At 41.0% G+C, this 18,799-nt stretch overlaps 1 protein-coding gene across 4 annotated transcripts; it reads right to left on the reverse strand.

Moving 5' to 3' along the window:
• Positions 1–269: 269 nt before the first annotated feature.
• ZNF155 (zinc finger protein 155) lies at positions 270–15,261 on the reverse strand. 4 transcript variants are annotated; one of them, XM_033224823.1, is made up of 5 exons: positions 15,201–15,261; positions 12,146–12,246; positions 8,699–8,825; positions 8,437–8,529; positions 270–3,969 (listed from the first exon to the last, which is right to left on the reverse strand). In XM_033224823.1, the coding sequence occupies exons 2-5, from the start codon at positions 12,236–12,238 to the stop codon at positions 2,588–2,590; spliced, it is 1,695 nt and encodes a 564-aa protein (XP_033080714.1). In that variant the 5' UTR covers positions 12,239–12,246; positions 15,201–15,261; the 3' UTR covers positions 270–2,587. The 4 variants fall into 4 exon arrangements, with proteins under 4 accessions (XP_033080714.1, XP_033080716.1, XP_033080713.1 ...); XM_033224825.1 differs by having other exon boundaries at positions 12,146–12,229; positions 15,084–15,245; XM_033224822.1 differs by having other exon boundaries at positions 15,084–15,245.
• Between the last annotated feature and the right edge of the window lie 3,538 nt (positions 15,262–18,799).

Raw genomic sequence — 18,799 nt, forward strand, 5'->3', positions numbered from 1 at the left:
GAGCCTGTTGTAGGGTATGGAGAGATGGGAGGGATAGCATTAGGAGATATATGTAATGTAAATGATGAGTTAATGGGTACAGCACACCAACATGGCACATATATACATATGCAACAAATCTGCACATTGTTCACACATACCCTAGAACTTAAATTATGAAAAAAAAAAGAGTGTGTTTAGTTTCCACATACTTGTGAATTTTCCACTTTTCATGGTGTGATTGAATTTCAGTTTTTGTGATCTAGATTATAATTGGAAAAGACTTTTAGGGTATTAGACTTTTGAAATTATTAAGATGTTTTGTTGAATTTATTACGTTTTCAGCCTGTGAGAAAAAATGCAAATTATTGTTGAATTTATATTGTATTCAACCAGTGGAACACTACACAAAGCCACAAATACTAAGAATACAGCTTCTGAATAGAGGAGGAGGGGAAGACAGGAACCAAATGGGAACAGATATTATCAAAATAATGCTGTGAATGCAGTATTTAGTGTACTCCGCATTTCAACTCAGGTGTCCCTGAATTATTTGTAGATTTCCTCTCTTAGATACAATTTAAAAACATCATGTTTGCTCCTTTTGATTCTTTTAACACACAGTGAACACAAAATGATAATCAGTGTTAAAAGTTGTGAAGATACAGCAGAAAACTCATGTTGCTGACATTCTAGTGGTAATCAACTTTGATATGTTCATGATTAGAGTTTTGTAAATGCATGAATGAACTCTTATTCTAAGGCCTGTCTCCTGAATAACTGTAACTGTCAAACTTTTTTTTGAAACCCTGCTGCACAACTTAACAAGCACAACTCCACTATGACAGTCCCAGGACCACTAGGGTATGCTGAGCTATGGCTGAAAAAGGTTTTAACTTAAACAAATGTTTTTTCTCCTACAGGACTGGATGAAATGTATCATCAGCATGGATTCTGTGATAAATTACAAGATACGAACTCAAAGGGAACTGCTTTCTATGTGCCTTATATTTTAATGTTTCTCCCCTTTGTGAATGCTTAGGTGAGATTGTAGTCATGAAAACTGAGTAAAAACTTTATTACATACATTACTGAGGCTTCTCGCCAATGTGGACACTCTAAAGTTGAAGACTTGAGGCCTAAATGAAGCACATACCACCCTCCCCACACTTCTATAGTTTCTCTCCCATGTGGAGCTTCTGAAGCCTAATAAAATTCAAGTGATCCAGCAATTCCACTATTGGTATATCCAAATGAAATCAGTATATCAAGGAGATATCTGCACTCCCAGGTTCATTGTAGCACTACTCACAAAAGCCAGGATATGGAATCCACCTAAGTGTCTATCAGTACATGAATGAAGAAAAGGTGGCATATATACACAATGGAATCCTCTTTAGACATAACAAGGAAACAAAATTTTATCATTTGTGGCAACATGGATGAGTTTTCAAGGATATCGTTAAGTAATATAAGCCAAGCAAAGAAAGAGAAATACTGACCTCACTCATATGGAAGTTAAAAAATGCTGAGTTCGTAGTAGAGAGTAGAACAGTGGGTGTAAAGGCAAGGAAGTGTAGGAGGTAGGTGAGATGGCCAAAGGTTGGCTACAGATACAAAAGAGGTAGAGAGGAAGAATTTATACTGTTCTGCAGCACTAAAGGTGACTATCATCAACAATTATTTACAAATTGCTAAAAATGTGTTGTAGTCTCACAAACGCACCACACTGTAGCAGTCTCTCTTGTGATGTATCACTCGGAGCTCTTAATCTCACATCCAAGATGATTAAGAAGCACGGACACAAGGGTGAAATTGGAGTGAAAGTTTAAAAAGTGAAAGAAAAAAAGCTCTCCACAGTGGAGATGGGGACCCAACTAAGTTGCCCACTATGAGGCTGGGGTCTGGAGTTTTTATGGACTGGGAAGGGGAAGGAATGCGCTTAGCCTGCGGGCTGTCCTGGACAAAGTGTGATTCAGCTTGGTCTGGGACCTTGGCCTGGGACCAATCAGGAACTGAAGTGATGATTCATAAGGCTTATTCAGCTTAGCCTGGGACCAATCAGGAGCTGAAGCGATGATTTATAGAGCCTGGGCTTTTCCTTTTCCACAAAGGAAAGTGCCAACCTGAACCTACTGAAACCCACTATGTTCATGCCCATAAAAGAAGAAACTTTTTCCTGGGAGCCTGCTGATTATACAAAGGACAAAAGCATTTCTGTGTCAGGTCTTGTTCCCTTAACTGAGTGAGCTGGAGGTTTGTGCGAGTTTTTACCTGAGTGAGCTGGAGGTTCTTCTATCTGTGCAGCCATGGGCATGTCTCCAGGCACAGTCCCCTGTGCTAGTTCCCTTATCCGTGCCTGTAGCTTGATTTTCTTCCCCAGGCTGCTTTTTATGTTACCTGGGGATGAGGCACTGACCCGTGCAGTGAGGGATCTCCAGGGACCCTTCCCTTGCTGTCTACTAACTCCTCTTAAATGGATTTTGAATTTTCCAACACAAAGAAATGGTAAATATTTGAGGTGACAGATACACCAGTTACACTGATTTGATCACTATAAATTCTATGCACACATTAAAACCACATTGTACCCGATAAATATGAATAATTATGTGTCATTTAGAAATAACGATAAAAGTATATCTAGATTCAAGCGCCTCTTGTAGCGTTTCCCACAATCCTCACATTTGGATGGGTTTTCCCCACTGTAGTCTCTCAATTGGTCTTTACGGCATGTCCTGTGTACAAGCCTCTTTCCACAGTCCTCACATTTGAATGGTTTTTTCTGGCAGTGGAATCTCTTATGATTCAAAATACTTGAGGCCCGGCTAAAGCTCTTCCCACATTCCTTACAATTATAAGGTCTCTCTCCAGTGTGGACCCTCTGGTGCAAGTCAAGATTAAACTTAGTAACGTAGCCCTTCCCACATTCCTCACATTTATATGGCTTTTCACCATTGTGGGATCTCTGATGGGAAGACAGTTGTGAATTTGTATAAAATCCCTTCCCACATTCTTCACATTTGAAGCTTTTTTCTCCGCTGTGGACTCGCTGATGGTTCAAAAGACATGAGGACCATCTGAAGCTCTTCCCACATTCTTTACAATTGTATGGTTTCTCTCCTGTGTGGACCACCTGATGCTTATAAAAATCTAGCCTACCAATGAAGCCTTTTCCACACTGCTCACATCTGTACGGTTTCTCTCCTGTGTGGACCATGCAATGCCTATTAAGTGCTGATCTCTGATGAAAGCTCTTATCACATGTATCACACCTAAATGGTTTTTCTCCTGTGTGAACCATGAAATGGCTCTTAAGTCTTGACCTAAAATGGAAGCTCTTACCACATATGTCACATTTGAATGGCTTCTCCCCAGTATGGATTCTCTTATGTTCCTTAAGCTGGGAATCATGAATGAAGGCCTTCCCACATGCTTCACAAATGTAAGGTTTCTCTCCTGTGTGAAATTTATGATGAACATTAAGTGCTGATCTACGACTGAAACCTTTCCCACACTGCTGACATTTGAATGGTTTCTCTCCAGTGTGGACTCTCTGATGAGTTTGCAGATGTGAGCTTTGACTAAATTCCTTGCCACACACATCGCATGTAAAGAGTTTCTCTCCCATGTGGACCCTCTGATGAACATGAAGAGCTGAGATGTAACAGATGCTTTTTCCACACTCATCACATGTATGAGATTTCTCTCCTGAGTATAACTGCTGAGGAAGATCAAAGATGGAAACATCACTGAAGGACTGTTTACACTTCCCACCCTGGGGAGGCTTCTGTCCTGTGTGAATTGTGGGCAGTCCCGCTTCAACCTGGGAGGGGACATCACCATTTTCAAAGAACTGAGAGTTATTTATGATAGAGTCCTGAGACCTGGTTAAATCTTTTGCAATTTGTTCCCAGATTTGCTGGCAGGACCACTCTTCCTGTGTTCCTGCTTCTGGAACAGACTCCAACTCAGTTTGGATCTTGCCTCCTATAAGGACACAGATTTAAGAGATGTGTACAGGTAAAGCCTTTATTCAGTGCTCTCAAGGTTTCACACTTAGGACATGACATTAAACTTCAATGAATACAGAGAACATTCAGTTTGTGTTTTCCAAGTACACCCTGATTTCTGGTTTGCATGAGGCCAATTCAGAACCACATCATGTCTCACATGTAAAATCCTTGATAGAAACAATAGACTTAATTTAAAAATATGATATACATTTAACTTGTTACTTTTTTTTTTTTTTTTTTTTTAGATGGAGTCTTGCTCTGCCGCCCCGGCTGGAGTGCAGTAGCCGGATCTCAGCTCACTGCAAGCTCCGCCTCCCAGGTTTAGGCCATCCTCCTGCCTCAGCCTCCGGAGTAGCTGGGACTACAGGCGCCCGCCATCTCGCCTGGCTAGTTTTTTTGTATTTTTAGTAGAGACGGGGTTTCACCGTGTTAGCCAGGATGGTCTCAATCTCCTGACCTCGTGATCCGCCCGTCTCGGCCTCCCAAAGTGCTGGGATTACAGGCTTGAGCCACCGCGCCCGGCCCTTGTTACTATTTCTAATGAATTTCCTAGTCTAAAATCTCATGTGATAAATTATGAAAATAAAAATTTATGTACATAATGAAATATGAATCAAAAGGAACTTTAAGGAAAAGCAATAACATAATCAATACTTTGTATATTTGTGTTTATGCTGTATATCCTTATAAAGAAGTTAACCTAGGTCAGGTGCAGTGGCTCAAACCTGTCATCCCAGCACTTTGGGATTGATCACTTGAGTCCAGGAGTTTGAGACCAGTGTGGGCAATATAGCGAAACCCTGTCTCTACTAAAACTACAAAAATGAGCCAGGAGTGGTGGCATACTCTGTAGTCCCAGCTACTTGGGAGGCTGAGGTGGAAAGATTGCTTGAGCCTGGGAGGTGGAAATTGCAGTGAGCCCTGGGTGACAGAGCAAGACCCTGTCTCAAAAAAAAAAAAAAAAAATGCTGGGTGCAGTGGCTCACACCTGTAATCCCAGCACTTTGGGAGGCTGAAGTGGGCAGATCACTTGAGGTCAGGAGTTCAAGACTAGCCTGGCCTTGAAACCCTGTCTCTGCTAAAAATACAAAAATTAGCCAGGCGTGGCACATGACTGTAGTCCCAGCTACTCAGGAGGCTGAGGCAGGAGAACTGCTTAAACCTGGAAGGCAGAGGTTGCAGTGAGCTGAGATTGAGATCGTGCCACTGCACTCCGACCTGGGAGACAGAGTGAGACTCTGCCTAAAAAAAAAAAAAAGTTAACCAGAAAGAAGTTGGGACTTTGTCCTCAGCATTTGAGAGGTAATCTCTAGGATCCTGAAGTGTCATACCTCAGGAAAGTGTCTTGGTTGGCTTGAGGGCAAACACTGGATCACTCTGCATAGTGAAACTATATAACTTACGGTTATAGCTGGCAAATCCTTTGGGGGCTTGGGGGTGGAAGATGCTCCTCTCCATGTCAGAAATAACAGCAATGTGATTTAAGGTGGAGCTTTAGGTCACAGAGAGTTAGCAGACCAGGAGACTGATTAATCACCTAGGAATCAATCAACCAATAATGGCTCCGTAATGGAGACCCAATAATTACTCTGGATCCCAGCACTCAGGTGAGTTTCTGTGACTTACTGACAGTACTTTGAGTCTAAGTCATACCTTAATCCTGGGAATGTAACACATCCTACTCTGCCAAGAGAATACAATAGAAGGTCCTCATTTGGTTCTTCTCATCTGGACCCTGTCTTATTTGATTTTTCTCTAAGTATAATATACATCTTTTCCCTGTACAAATCAGTCAGTGAGAATAAAAGTATTCAGTGAGTTCTGAGAGCTTAGAAAATTATTGAATGTGAAGGTATTTTTGAAAACCTCCCGAATTTGCAGTTGGTGTGAAGTTAGAGCAGTTCTCTGTAAAATGTCTCAGTAAATTTTGTAGTTGGTTGAATACTTCACAATGTTAAACATCAAACACCTCGTAGTGTTTCTATGTACACGTTCAAAGTATCCCTGCACAAGGATTTTGCACAGCATATGTAAAATGCTTAATCTTACTTTTCTGTATTGATATGGACAGTAAGTTGGTTATCTGAAAGAGTACAGGGACAGACAACTGCAGTTCTGAGGGGAATCTGAAAGGCTGTCCTTCCAGGGGTCCACAAAGGAGGATGCTCCTGATCAGACAATCAAAAATGTGAAGAATCACATGGAATGAAAAGAAAGCCTATGATGCAGATAAATAGGACTTTATAACTTTTTATATTGAAGACTACACATTAGTGAGCTATGAAATACAGTTAAACTCTGCAATAAACGTTTACAAAAAAGAACTGGAATGTAAATTATCACAGCATCATGACAAGCAGGAAAGTGATCATTCCATGAAAATGCCTCCTAGAGTCACTCGTACACATCTATAGGCATGAAAAATGTTTGTCCGGGTTATATTGAAACGTGTTTCTTACTATGGCTTATACTCACAAAACATTCAAAAATTTGTCAGGCTAATACCAAGTCCTGAATTAAGCAAATTCTTCCAAGGGAAAGTCAAGTTGCAAAGGTTGAATCTTGGAAAGGATTAATAGGTAAGCGTGTACCTATTGGTATACAGTAGTCCACGGATATATTTAATACACTGTCACTTATAAATAAGAGGTCTTGGCTGGGCATGGTGGCTCACGCCTGTAATCCCAGCACTTTGGGAGGCCGAAGCGGGCAGATCACCTGAGGTCAGGAGTTTGAGACTAGCCTAGCCAACGTGGTAAAACCCCACCTCTACTAAAAATACAAAAATTAGCCAGGTGTGGTGGCGGGCACCTATAATCCCAGCTACTTGGGAGGCTGAGGCAGGAGAATCACTTGAACCCAGGAGGCGGAAGTCACTGTGAGCCGAGGTCGCGCCATTGCACTCCAGGCTGGGCGACAAGAGCAAAACTCCATCTCAAAAATAAATTAAATAAATAAGAGATCTTTAGGGAGAAAGGAGAATCTTCAAGATGTTTCTAGTTTGAGAAGGCAGTTTCCCAATTCCTACTAGGTCATAAAGTTCACCAGTTCAAAATACAGCACTAAATCTATAAAAATCAATAAAAAATTGTGTAAAATCTATCCTTTAAAGTTTTTGACAAAATTTGTATGACATAAAGATGCAGAAATATACACATTTATGAAGAAAGAGGACCAGAAATAAAGTAAATGTTCAGCTATGTGACTTGTGTCCCCTCATCCTCATTCTTCCCCCTTCTAGTAAGAAGAAGGAGGAACCTAGGACCAGTGAAGTGCATATAGACTTTGGAGAAGGCAAATGGACTGCAGATGGGTAAATCTTTTGAACGAAATGTAGCTGGAAACCCTCATTCAAAAAGAATTTCTTCCAAGATATAAATATGCTCCCTATGGAAAGCTCCAGGGTAAGTCTCAAGGAAGGCATCTTACCCAGTGTGGTCATAAAAACAATGCTTAGAAGTTTCCATGGGACGTGGGTCAATTGTACACTCCTAAAACCAATCAAGTCAAGGGAACCTAAGAAAGTCAGAATTGGGTAAGCAGCAATCAGCAGGCCAAAAAAACTGTTGTGCAATACACAGTCAGCCTTCCTATTATGTTACACAGCAAGGGGGATTAAAATGGCAGAGGCCATAAAGGTCATTAGTCACCTAAGCAGAAGGCAGGAAGATCATCCTGGATTATGCAGGAGTGACCAATACAATCACAAGGGACCTGAAAGGTAGAGGGCAGAGGCTTAGGAAGAGTGCCAGAGGGAATGGGATTATGGAAGAATGGTCAGAGATGCAAAGTAGCTGCCTTTGAAGATGGAGACGTGAAACAAGAGCTAGGGAGTGTGGACAGTGCCTAGACACTGGTAAACCAAAGTGAAGCTTTCCCTCCAAGAACATCCAGGCAGGAACAAAGCCCTAGGGATGCTTTGATTTTTGCCCAGTGAAATGTATCAGATTTCAGGCCTAAAGAACAAAGAGATAATAAATATTTTTGTTTAGTCCACTAAGTTTGTGGCCATTGGTTACCACAATAGGCAATACAGTGTCCTTGGCAGGACAGAAACAGCAGGGAAGAAATGTGGCTGGAAATGATGGAGAAAGAGGGAAAGGACATATATAGTCAGAGAGGCAGAATGCGATGAAGAGCAGACCACATAGGTCTCTAAGATGCACTTAAAGAGGTTGTAACATTAATAAAAATAAGAAGTCATAAAAGCTTTTGAGGAGAGGAATGACAATCTGACTTCCATTTCCTAAGGATTGCTTTGGCTGCCATGAGAACAGATATTAGGGTGGGAAGGGTGGAAACAGGGCCACCAACTGGAAGGCAGCTGTAATAATCCTGAAGGAGATGTGGTCATTTACATTAGAGCAATGCAAATCGGCACGGACAGAAGCACAACAGGTAGGAGAGTATGTACAAAGATGCACAGATGCTTAGTTCTTACCTGAATTCCCTTCTCTTTGGGTTACTGTCTCCATCATCCAAGACTTTTCTTCCCTTAGGAAGTGGAAAGTATCTTGGTGGAATGGTTGATGCCCTGTGAATAGGTAAGGTCACGTGCTGAATCCCAACACATCCTGGGGTAATATTTAGGCAAAATTTACTGGAAATTTAGATTCCCAATGCACACTCAAACTTGAACACTCTAAGGGTACAAAGCCATTCCTGGGGCCTGATGTTCTGTTACAAAAGATGCCCATGCTCACCCGCTGAGAGCAGGTTCCTGAAGTTCTCCAGCATCACATCTCGGTACAGCTTCCTCTGGGCAGGGTCCAGCAGCCCCAGCTCCTCCTCAGTGAAGACCACAGCCACGTCCTTGAAGGTCACTGCCTCCTACAACATCAAGAAGACATAACTTCAATCTTATGACCAAGGACTAATGCGGGAGAAGTCGCATTGACCAAGGGAAGGGGATGAGTGGAAAGTTGTTCTCAATTCTGAGGGAAGTAGGTGAACTTAGAGATTTCCCACTCATTCTGCCTATATCCTGACAATGACATACACTGATTTACCTGAACTCCACCAGAAGTGCAGTGATGAAGTCCTGCACATTTACTCTGTGCACTCATCTAGTCTACTTGTATGTAACCCTGTGGCACTCTACATGCTTTCTGGGCTACCTATATATAGGTTCAACAAATCTTGCCAACTGCCCCAGCAATATTAAGCAATTCAGTCCCAACCTTGTTGGGTAAGGCCTATTGTCCTCTCTCATATTCAAACCCTGGTTGCTATCGCTTTTCTTTAGTATTTGCTAAATTAACAAGTTTTAGGTAACTGTGGGTAATTTTCAGGGTGGCCTTGAATCATTCTTTCTTGCTTATAGTTCTGAAGAATAAACATAGAACATGCTAGTAATGCAATGTTCCTGTCCTTCCTAGGGAAGATAACGTCTTGAGTTAGAGAGAAAGTGCCCAGTAAGTCGTGTTGCCCCTGAGGTATATAACCTGGGGTGGGCTGCCTTCTGGGGTACCTCTGCTCTGTTGGAAATGGGGTCAAGATTCTACCCACCCCAGCAAGTTTTCTTCAGCCTTGGATGGCCACCTCACAGCGTATCCTACACTTCTGTGCTCCCTTGCTGCCAGTCTGTAGGTAACAAATCTGCTTCACGTAATCTGTTGAATGAGATCGTGTTCTGTCTCACAGGACTCACACAAGTTGATAATCAGTGCATAGTGAACCTACTCCACAGTACTTGTGTGGACAGCTGTGTGGGACAGTTATGTAGTGTGTCCTCTACTCTCAAGGTACAAACCACAAATGTTAATTGCAGCCCTCAGTGTCCTGATCAGAAGCCAGAATGCATCATTGCACTTCCTAAGGGTCTGCCCCTTCCTAACTGTGTGGCCTTGGACGTGTTTGCCTACAGGAATTAGTTTCCTCTCTAAATAATAGTCCTTATTTGGCACAGTATTTTAAAGGATTAAACAAGGAAATACATAGCATTTGGAAACATCTGTGCCACTGACTAAGTGTTTAATGAACATTAGCTGGAATCATTTTTACTGTTGTTACTAGCATTATCTATTTCATGGCTGCATAGTATTCCAGAGAACTGATGACCTACTTTTAGCTACAGTAAAGAATATTTAATTTTACATATTTTCCATTATCAATCCTGTGAGGAAATCATTAAGTAATGATGTAGTAAGATGTAAGAACATCTTACTCTCCTCTCTCATTGTTTAAAATAATAATTTCAAATGAAAATTAAAACATCAAAAAATAAGCACATTTAGAACTGTGATCATATAACTGCATGCTTTCTTCCCAGTTTTTTACCTACCTCCATAATCTTTGAACAGAATACAAGTACTTTGCTTCTCTTTATCATGGCCAAGAGCAGGTTATAAATATTCCCACAGTCTTGGTAATCTGATTGGGGGAACAATTCGTTCTATTATTCTCATTTATTTGATTATAAATGAAAACCATCACTTTTGAAGGTATTGGACATCTCTAGTTCTCCTTTTACGCTGGCCTTTTAGTGTCCTTTGTTCCTATCTGTTTGGAGTTTTTCCTTTATTCTGTGCTTAAGGTTTTGATTTTGAATTTTATTTTCTTTAGGTATCCATGTGGCAAACATTTCTGCCCCAGGTCATTATTTCTTCTGGTAACATTGTGTGAGGCAGCTTTTGCTATAAGGGATTTAAAGATTTTCTATAACAACTATGGTAATCAGTGTACTTCAGTGCTTGGAGTAGATGCCATGTCAGAGTGACATGTGACAAGAAGTCACACCAAGTAGGCACAGGGAGGAGCAGCACCACTAAGGACACCATCACTCAACAGGGCACTCCTGACACCCACACCACAGGGCACAGGTTGCTCAATGGAGAATTCTGTCTCTTTCCTTGTCTCTCTTTTTCACTTGAGCCAAATGGCTAACACTCGTGACCTTTGGTTGCCTGTGTACCCCTGAGCAGGTTTCTCATATTTCACCGGTTTAAGAAGAAGAAGAGATCAGGAACCTCCTCATTCTGCTGCTCTGAGGAGTAAACGTAGTAACAGAACACAAGTGACTGGCAAATCTTAGTATCACTGGACATTTTAAATGAAGGTTTTCTACTACTTTGGTTAAACTGCTTACTACACAAGTGAATTAGAAGAGATCAGTAAATAAAGCACACGCAAAGTATGACTGAGACAAGGAGAACACAGAATCTAGCTCCTCCAGTGTGAAAACTCCAACAATATTTGTGTGGAGCAGCAGTTATATCCTGTTGTTCTGTGCCCAGTTAAAATATTTTATCTGCACAACAGCCAATGTGGTACATATCAAAAATACCCTTTCAAAATTGAGCTAAAGGCCGGGCGCGGTGGCTCAAGCCTGTAATCCCAGCACTTTGGGAGGCCGAGACGGGTGGATCACGAGGTCAGGAGATCGAGACCATCCTGGCTAACACGGTGAAACCTCGTCTCTACTAAAAATACAAAAACTAGCTGGGCGAGGTGGCGGGCGCCTGTAGTCCCAGCTACTCGGGAGGCTGAGGCAGGAGAATGGCGTAAACCCGGGAGGCGGAGCTTGCAGTGAGCTGAGATCTGGCCACTGCACTCCAGTCCAGGAGACAGAGCGAGACTCCGCCTCAAAAAAAAAAAAAAAAAAAAAAATTGAGCTAAAATGGCATATGGTTGCCAAAATTAATTTTGTGGGAAAAGGTTATAGATAGGAAAGCTGTCACTGCAGTGTTGCTTAAAATAAGTCTATGAGCGTGAGGTAGTTATAAATAAAAAGATACATCAATGTAATAGGAATATGATATAACCATAAAAATCGAAGATTAGGTAACATAAAAAGAACACAGTTTACAGTTAGATGTATATCATCAATACAAATACAGTTATGAATGTACATGACAAACAGCAAGACAAGATAAAAATGGATAATTTGAGAGAGGGGAGGTAAGGAAGTGGGAGCACTGTTCATTTCTACTAATTTTCATACTCCATAAAATAAATAATGGTAAAAAACAAAACAAAACAAAACCAAAAACCAATTGCAGTCAACACAAAAGAGATAAGGAAGCACCTGGCACAAAACAGGTCCCCAAATGCCTGTTTTCCCTTTGAGTCTTCTCATGACAGAGAAAAACACATGACAATATGAGTAGTGACATGGAATTTTAACAGCAAGAGAGGCATGCCCCACTCACCTTGAATGTGGTCATTTTTCCTCCTACTTTGGGGGAATTTGCAGACTCCTGAGTGATGCAGTTTGAAGGAAGGAGGAATCCTGCCTGAAACATGCCACAGTCTGCAGAAAAAGAGACATGAAAGGGTTGCCACGGATGACACCCAACAATACAGATGTATGTTGTGAATTAGCATATAACGATCACAGCAGCATTATTCATAATAACTCCAAACTGCACACAACCAAGATGCCTTCCTCTGGGTAAATGGATAGGCAAATGGTGGCATATCCATACAATGGAATCTTATTTGGAAATGTAAAGGAATGAAGTGCTGACTCAAGCTACAACATGCACAAAGCTTGGAAACATCATGCTAAATGAAAATCACAAAACCCATGGATTATATGATCCCATTTATATGAAATATCTAGAACAGATAACAGTTATATATAGAGAAAATAAGTTAATGGTTGCTCCAGATTTGAGGTGAGAATGAGTTTTTATTTTTTAAGAGATGGGGTCTTGCTATGTTGCCTGAGCTGGTCTCAAACTCCTGAGCTCAAGCTATACCTCCCACCTCGGCCTCCCAAAGTGCTGAGATTACAGGCATAAGCCGCCATATCCGGCCTGAAAATGAGTTTTAACTGTAAGTGGGCACAAAGAGTCCAGTTGGGAGATGAAAATGGTCTAAACCGAATCATGATGATGGCAAAACAGGAAAAAATGTAAACAATTGGCAACTTTGGGTAAAGAGTATATGAGAATTCCTTACACTATTTTTGCAACTTTTCTATAGCTTTGAAATGATATAAAAATGAAAGGTTTTAAACTATCAGGAAATAGTCATAAGAACAGTAACAATGGGAATAATAAGGATGAGCATGACATAATATGGTAGTTTGCTGGTTCATTCTCCATTAGCAGTGTTTAAAAATTTCCATGGTTAAAGAAACATGGGAAAACACAATAAGATATTATAACAATTTTTCAAATGCTTATAAATAAATATACAAATAGACATAAAGAAAGACTAAAAGGAAATGGGGGAGAACTGAAAGTTCTATAACTTGTATCAGACAGTTACCACCTTTACATCTTGGATTCACGGGTAATTTAAAACATGTTTTCTCCTCCTATTTATCTAACTTTAAACTGCTCCACAATGATATGGTTCCACAATACAAAATCCTTATAAAAAGTGAAACAAAATGTTGACCAAGTTTTAAAAGGCTCCTACAGAAGTCCAAGTCCATGAGCCTTGCTCTCAAGGTCCCTTCAGTCAAGTCCTAGCTTTTTTTCCCAATCTGATTCCAGCTAGTTCCTCTACCTCAATGAAAATGTATCCAAGGGATGATCAACTCAGGCTCTGACCCAAACTGCCTAGGTTCCAACTCCAGCTGCACCTCTTACTACTTGGGTAACTATGCACCCAGTGTCTCACTCCCATGTTTAAAATGGAAAAGAACGACCCGGCTTGGTAGCTCACGCCTGTAATCCCAGCATTTTGGGAGGCTGAGGCAGGCGGATCATGAGGTCAGGTGTTCGAGACCAGCCTGACCAACATGGTGAAACCCCGTCTCTACTAGCAATACAACAATTAGCCGGCGTGGTGGTGCACACCTGTAATCCCAGTGACTCAGGAGACTGAGGCAGGAGAATCGCTTGAACCTGGGAGACGGCGATTGCATTGAACCCAGATCCCGCCACTGCACTCTAGCCTGGGCGACGGCACTCCGTCTCCAAAAAAAAAAAAAAGCGGGGTGAAAGAGCAATAACTTTTCACAGAGCCACAGTGTGCTGTAAATGTATTTATTGCCATAAAGCCCTTAGAATGAAGTTACCAATTAAGGCTTAATTATTATCAACATCCATGCCCAAGGATACATCCTATACACTCTTGGTTGAGGTGAACATCTCTATAAAAGAAAAACACCGGCTCAGCACGGTAGCTCACACCTGTAATTCCAGCACTTTGGGAGGCCGAGGCGGACGGATCATTTGGGACCAAGGGTTTGAGACCAGCCTGGCCAATATGGTGAAACCCCGTCTCTACTAAAAATACAAAAATTGGCCGGGCATGGTGGCGCATGCCTGTAATCCCAGCTACTAGGGAGGCTGAGGCAGGAGAATCACTTGAACACAGGAGCGGGAGGTTGCAGTGAGCCGAGATCGCGCCACTGCTGCACTCCAGCCTGGGCGACAGAACAAACCTCGTTCTCTAATAATAATAATAATAAAATAATAATAATAATAATGGCAGACTAACAAAATAAATAACACTTTTTTAAAAAGAAAAAAAGCCAAGGACCACTCGTATAGAGAGCTTTGCCCTCAGTAGCCAAATCCCTCCCTGCAGTTCTTTTAGAAAGGTCAGGCTGGGGAAGGAGAAAGCTGTGAAACACCCTGACTGCGTCGCCGTCCCGGATACAAGTTAAACGCTCCTCTCCCTTCGTGAAACGTGGATGCAACCCTCGCCTTCCTAAAACGAGGTCAGAGGCATCAGGGACCATCCAGCGTCCTACAGGGATCAGAGAGAAGGGCCGGGGCAGCTGGAGCTCTGACCCCACCCGGGCCCTGACCACTTCGCGGGAAATTAACAGGACACCAAGTGACAGGGACTGTTAAGGCTTTGTTTTATACCACAACTTTCAATTCCTAAAACAATTCTATCAGGATGGTCCTAAAATCCTCATTTAAAAAACGGCAATAGGCGGTACAGGGAGATTAACACCCCACGTTGTATTGCGAGAAAGAGGTTGCACACTTAAGGTGGAGGCGGACTGAGCGAGGTCAAAGACCTGGAAAACCCTCTAAACAGGCACACAAGACTAGACAGGGTTCTCCCCCGCCCACCGAACCCCCGACGACTCCTCCGGTGGACCTGCGTACAGCCCCCAACGCCAGAAGGCTCCATCGACCGCAACAAAACCCTTCTTCGTCCCCCGCATCTCCAAACCTCAGGTCTTCGCCAGGGCTTCTTGCCCCCTTAGTTGACCCCCAGGTCGTTAGGCGCCCCCCAATAACTGGTTCACTTTCGCAAAGACCCGCAAGACACATAGTAGGCTCGAACCACCTTGTTAAGTAAAGTAGTAAAGTCCTGCTCGGAGACCGGAAGTGTCCGCTAAGCCACAGAGCGTCTGGACTACACTTCCCAGAATCCCCCGAATCCTCCTGCCTGAGCCAAAGTTCCCACGACTCCACAGAGCAAATGGACTCCACTTCCCAGAATTCATAGGTCCTCCTGCCTGAGCCACAATTCCCACTTCCCCCAATATACTCGCGAAACGCCTGCGGGGGCCAAATTTCCCGCGCATTCACGGGGCAACTGGACTCTCGCAGGCTTTTCGCGGGTATCTTAGGAAATGGAGTCCATTTGCTCTGTGGAGGCGTGGGAATTTTGGCTCAGGCAGGTGGACCTGTGAATTCTGGCCTTTCAACCTATATTTTTTATTTTAAAATAATGGAGTCTCATGTTCTATATCAATTTTTCTGAACTAAAAAAGACTTGTCATGGTTTTCTTTAGATAAAGTGACTACCACAATATGAGGAACACTTCTCTGAAAATTGAGTGAATGCTATTTCTATACCAGTTATAGCTGTATCCTTGCTCTATTCTGCCCCCACAAGAGACAAAAATTTATTGACACGCTCAATCGTAGTAGGCAGGAAACTGTGCCTAATATATTAGGATATATCTGGCATCAAAGGCCCTTTCTGTCCCCCAGGTCCTTGCACTCTGGGCCTGTGATGGGAGAAGAAGCTGCCATAATCTGTGAAATGCCTTTGGGGTCATTCTTCCATTGTCTTGGACAATAGGTCCTGGCTTCAGTTGACATGGCCAATCCATACTAATTTCATGAATTAGTTGCTTAACCATACCCTTGTTTCCTTCAGGTTTCCTTTTTTTTTTTTCAAAGTAGATAGGCTGTAAACTTTTATAAATTTTAGTTCTGTTTCCCTTTTAATTAATACTTATTTCAGTCATTTCTCACTTCTTGCCTTTTACTATGGGTAGTCAAGATTATTCAAGCAGCGACTTCACTTTGATTAGAAATTAATTCGAATAAATCTTCAATTATATCATTCACAAATTTTACCTGCCATGAAACACTAGCACCTGAATATAATTCAGTCAAATTCTTCATCCCTTTATAACAAGAAGCTCTCTTCTCTTCCAATAACATGTACAACATTTCTGACTGAGGTCTTCAGAATGGCCTTTACTGTCCATATTTCTACCAACATTCTGATCGTGACCACCTAGGTATGCTCTAACAAGATCGATGCTTTCTCTACAGTTTTCATTCTCTATTTCTGAGCCCTAACCAGAATTGTCCTTATCAGTCCATTCACGGCACTGTAGGCTTTTCCTAGTATGCATGTAAAAACTCTTCTAGCCTCTATCCATTACATAGTTCCAAAGAGACTGCTACATTTTTAGGTATTTGTTGCAGTAACAATATTTTTAGTCACAAAATACCATAGCTTGCCTGGCTTCTAAACAACAGAAATCTATTCTTCACAGATCTGGAAACTGTGATTCAAGACCCAAGCACTGGCAGATTTTGTGTCAGGTAGAAGGCCATTTTCTGGTTCATACGTAGCACCATATTGCTGTGTTCATTTGGTTGAAGTGATAAACAAGCTCCTTGTGGCATTTTTTATAAGGGTATTCACCCCATTCATGAATGTTCTTCCCTCATGACCTAATCACCCTCCAAAGGCCCCACCTCCTATTACCATCACATTGAGAGTAACAATTTCAACAGATGAATTTCGGTGGGCCACAAACATTAAGACTATTGCATATGCATCATGTAATGTCAGAATTACTAATTCATATCATTGTAAAAAATAACTCAAAAGTAGAGTTCAACTTTTTTTTATAGTACTTTTTGTCTTTAGACTGAGGATATATAGTCAAATACTGTACTGTTTAATAAGTTGCTTAAATTACTTCTTGCCCTCACCTTTAGACTGTTTATGTCATTGACTTGAAATACATTTAGGTTAATTTGCTATCCTATGATTTTAACTTTCCTCGTTTATCCACAAAGAAATCTTATTCTTGATTTTATATTATTGGGTATGTCAGTCATTAACATGTTCCCATAAGTCAATGCTCTACCACATATTACTCTCAGAGAACTGCCACTCCCCTCCTTCCTACCCCTAAACCACTTCCACGGTGTTGCCACCTAACACTTTTATGTAACTAATTTTATTATTTTCATTACCACTTTTTTTTTAACAGAATAGATGTGTTTCTTATTTTCCCTTTTTACTTAAATGTTAAGATAGTACACCTCTAACTCTTCTATGTTCACATAATAACATCTTGGAAATCACGTCATATAGAGTAATTTAGTTTTAAAACTGAATAAATTCCATTGAGTGGTTTGTTTAACAGGGCTTCAATTTACGGGCATTTCCGTGACTTCCAATATTTTATTATTACAAATAATGCTGTAGTAAATACACTTGTACATGTATATATTATCCCTGTTGAAGACATATCAGAAGAGTACATCCCAAAAAGCAGTATTGAAAAGAGAAGATGTTAATAGAAATATAATTTGCTGCATATTTTCAAGTTGCCTTAATTTTTTGGTACCATTTCCATTTCCAGAAGTAATGTATAAATATACTCTTGCCTTGAAACTAGCTAACAAAATGTGTTATTACAGCATTTTTAAAGTTTTGCCAATCAAATGGTAAGAAGTGTATTTAAATTTAGTTTTAATTTACATTTCTTGTTTTTTAAATAACATGGAACATTTTTGCATATTTCCTGTGTCAGTATTATTTTTCTTCTTGTAAATTGTTCAAATCTATTACCCATTTTTATGTTGAGTTTTTGGTCTGTTCTCCTCAATTTTTTTTTTAGAATAAGGTCTTGCTATGTTGCCAAGGCTGGTCTTGGAGTCCTGGGCTCAAGCGATTCTCCCGCCTCAGTCTTCTAAAGTGCTGAGATTACAGGTATGAGTCACTGTACCTGGCCTCTTCTCAATTTTTAATTATTATTTATTTAAGATGTTAACACCTTTAAAGTTTTCATTGCAGTTTATTTTATTGACAAATAATACTTATAACTACTCATGAGACATATGATGATGTTTTGATACATATAATGTACGATGATCAGATCAGGGTAATCTGCATATCCATCATCTCAAACATTTATTATTCCTTATCCTCCTTCTAGATATTTGAAACGATATAATATACTGTTAACTACAGTTGTCCTATAGTGTAGCATTAGTCCATTTTCAGACTCCTATAAAGAACTACCTGAGATTGGGTAATTTATGAAGAAAAGAAGTTTAATTGACTCACAGTTCCACAGGTTTAACAGAAAGCAAGACTGGGAGGCCTCAGGAAACTTACAATCATGGCAGAAGATGAAGGAGAAGCAAGCATGTCTTTATCATGGCAGAACAGGAGAGAGAAAGGGAGAGCACATGAAGGGGGAGGTGCTACATACTTTTAAACAACCAGATCTTGTGAGAACTCTATCATGAGACAGTACTAGGGGGATGGTGCTAAACCATTAGAAAGTGCGCCTATGATCCAGTCACCTCTCACCAGGTCCCTCCTCCAATTCAACATGAGATTTGGGTGAGGACACAGTTCCAAACCATATCTCTTGGCAGATTATTAATTGATCTCCT

This window comes from Trachypithecus francoisi, unplaced genomic scaffold (assembly GCF_009764315.1).
Source record: "Trachypithecus francoisi isolate TF-2019V2 unplaced genomic scaffold, Tfra_2.0 Lachesis_group12, whole genome shotgun sequence".
NCBI lineage: Eukaryota > Metazoa > Chordata > Mammalia > Primates > Cercopithecidae > Trachypithecus > Trachypithecus francoisi.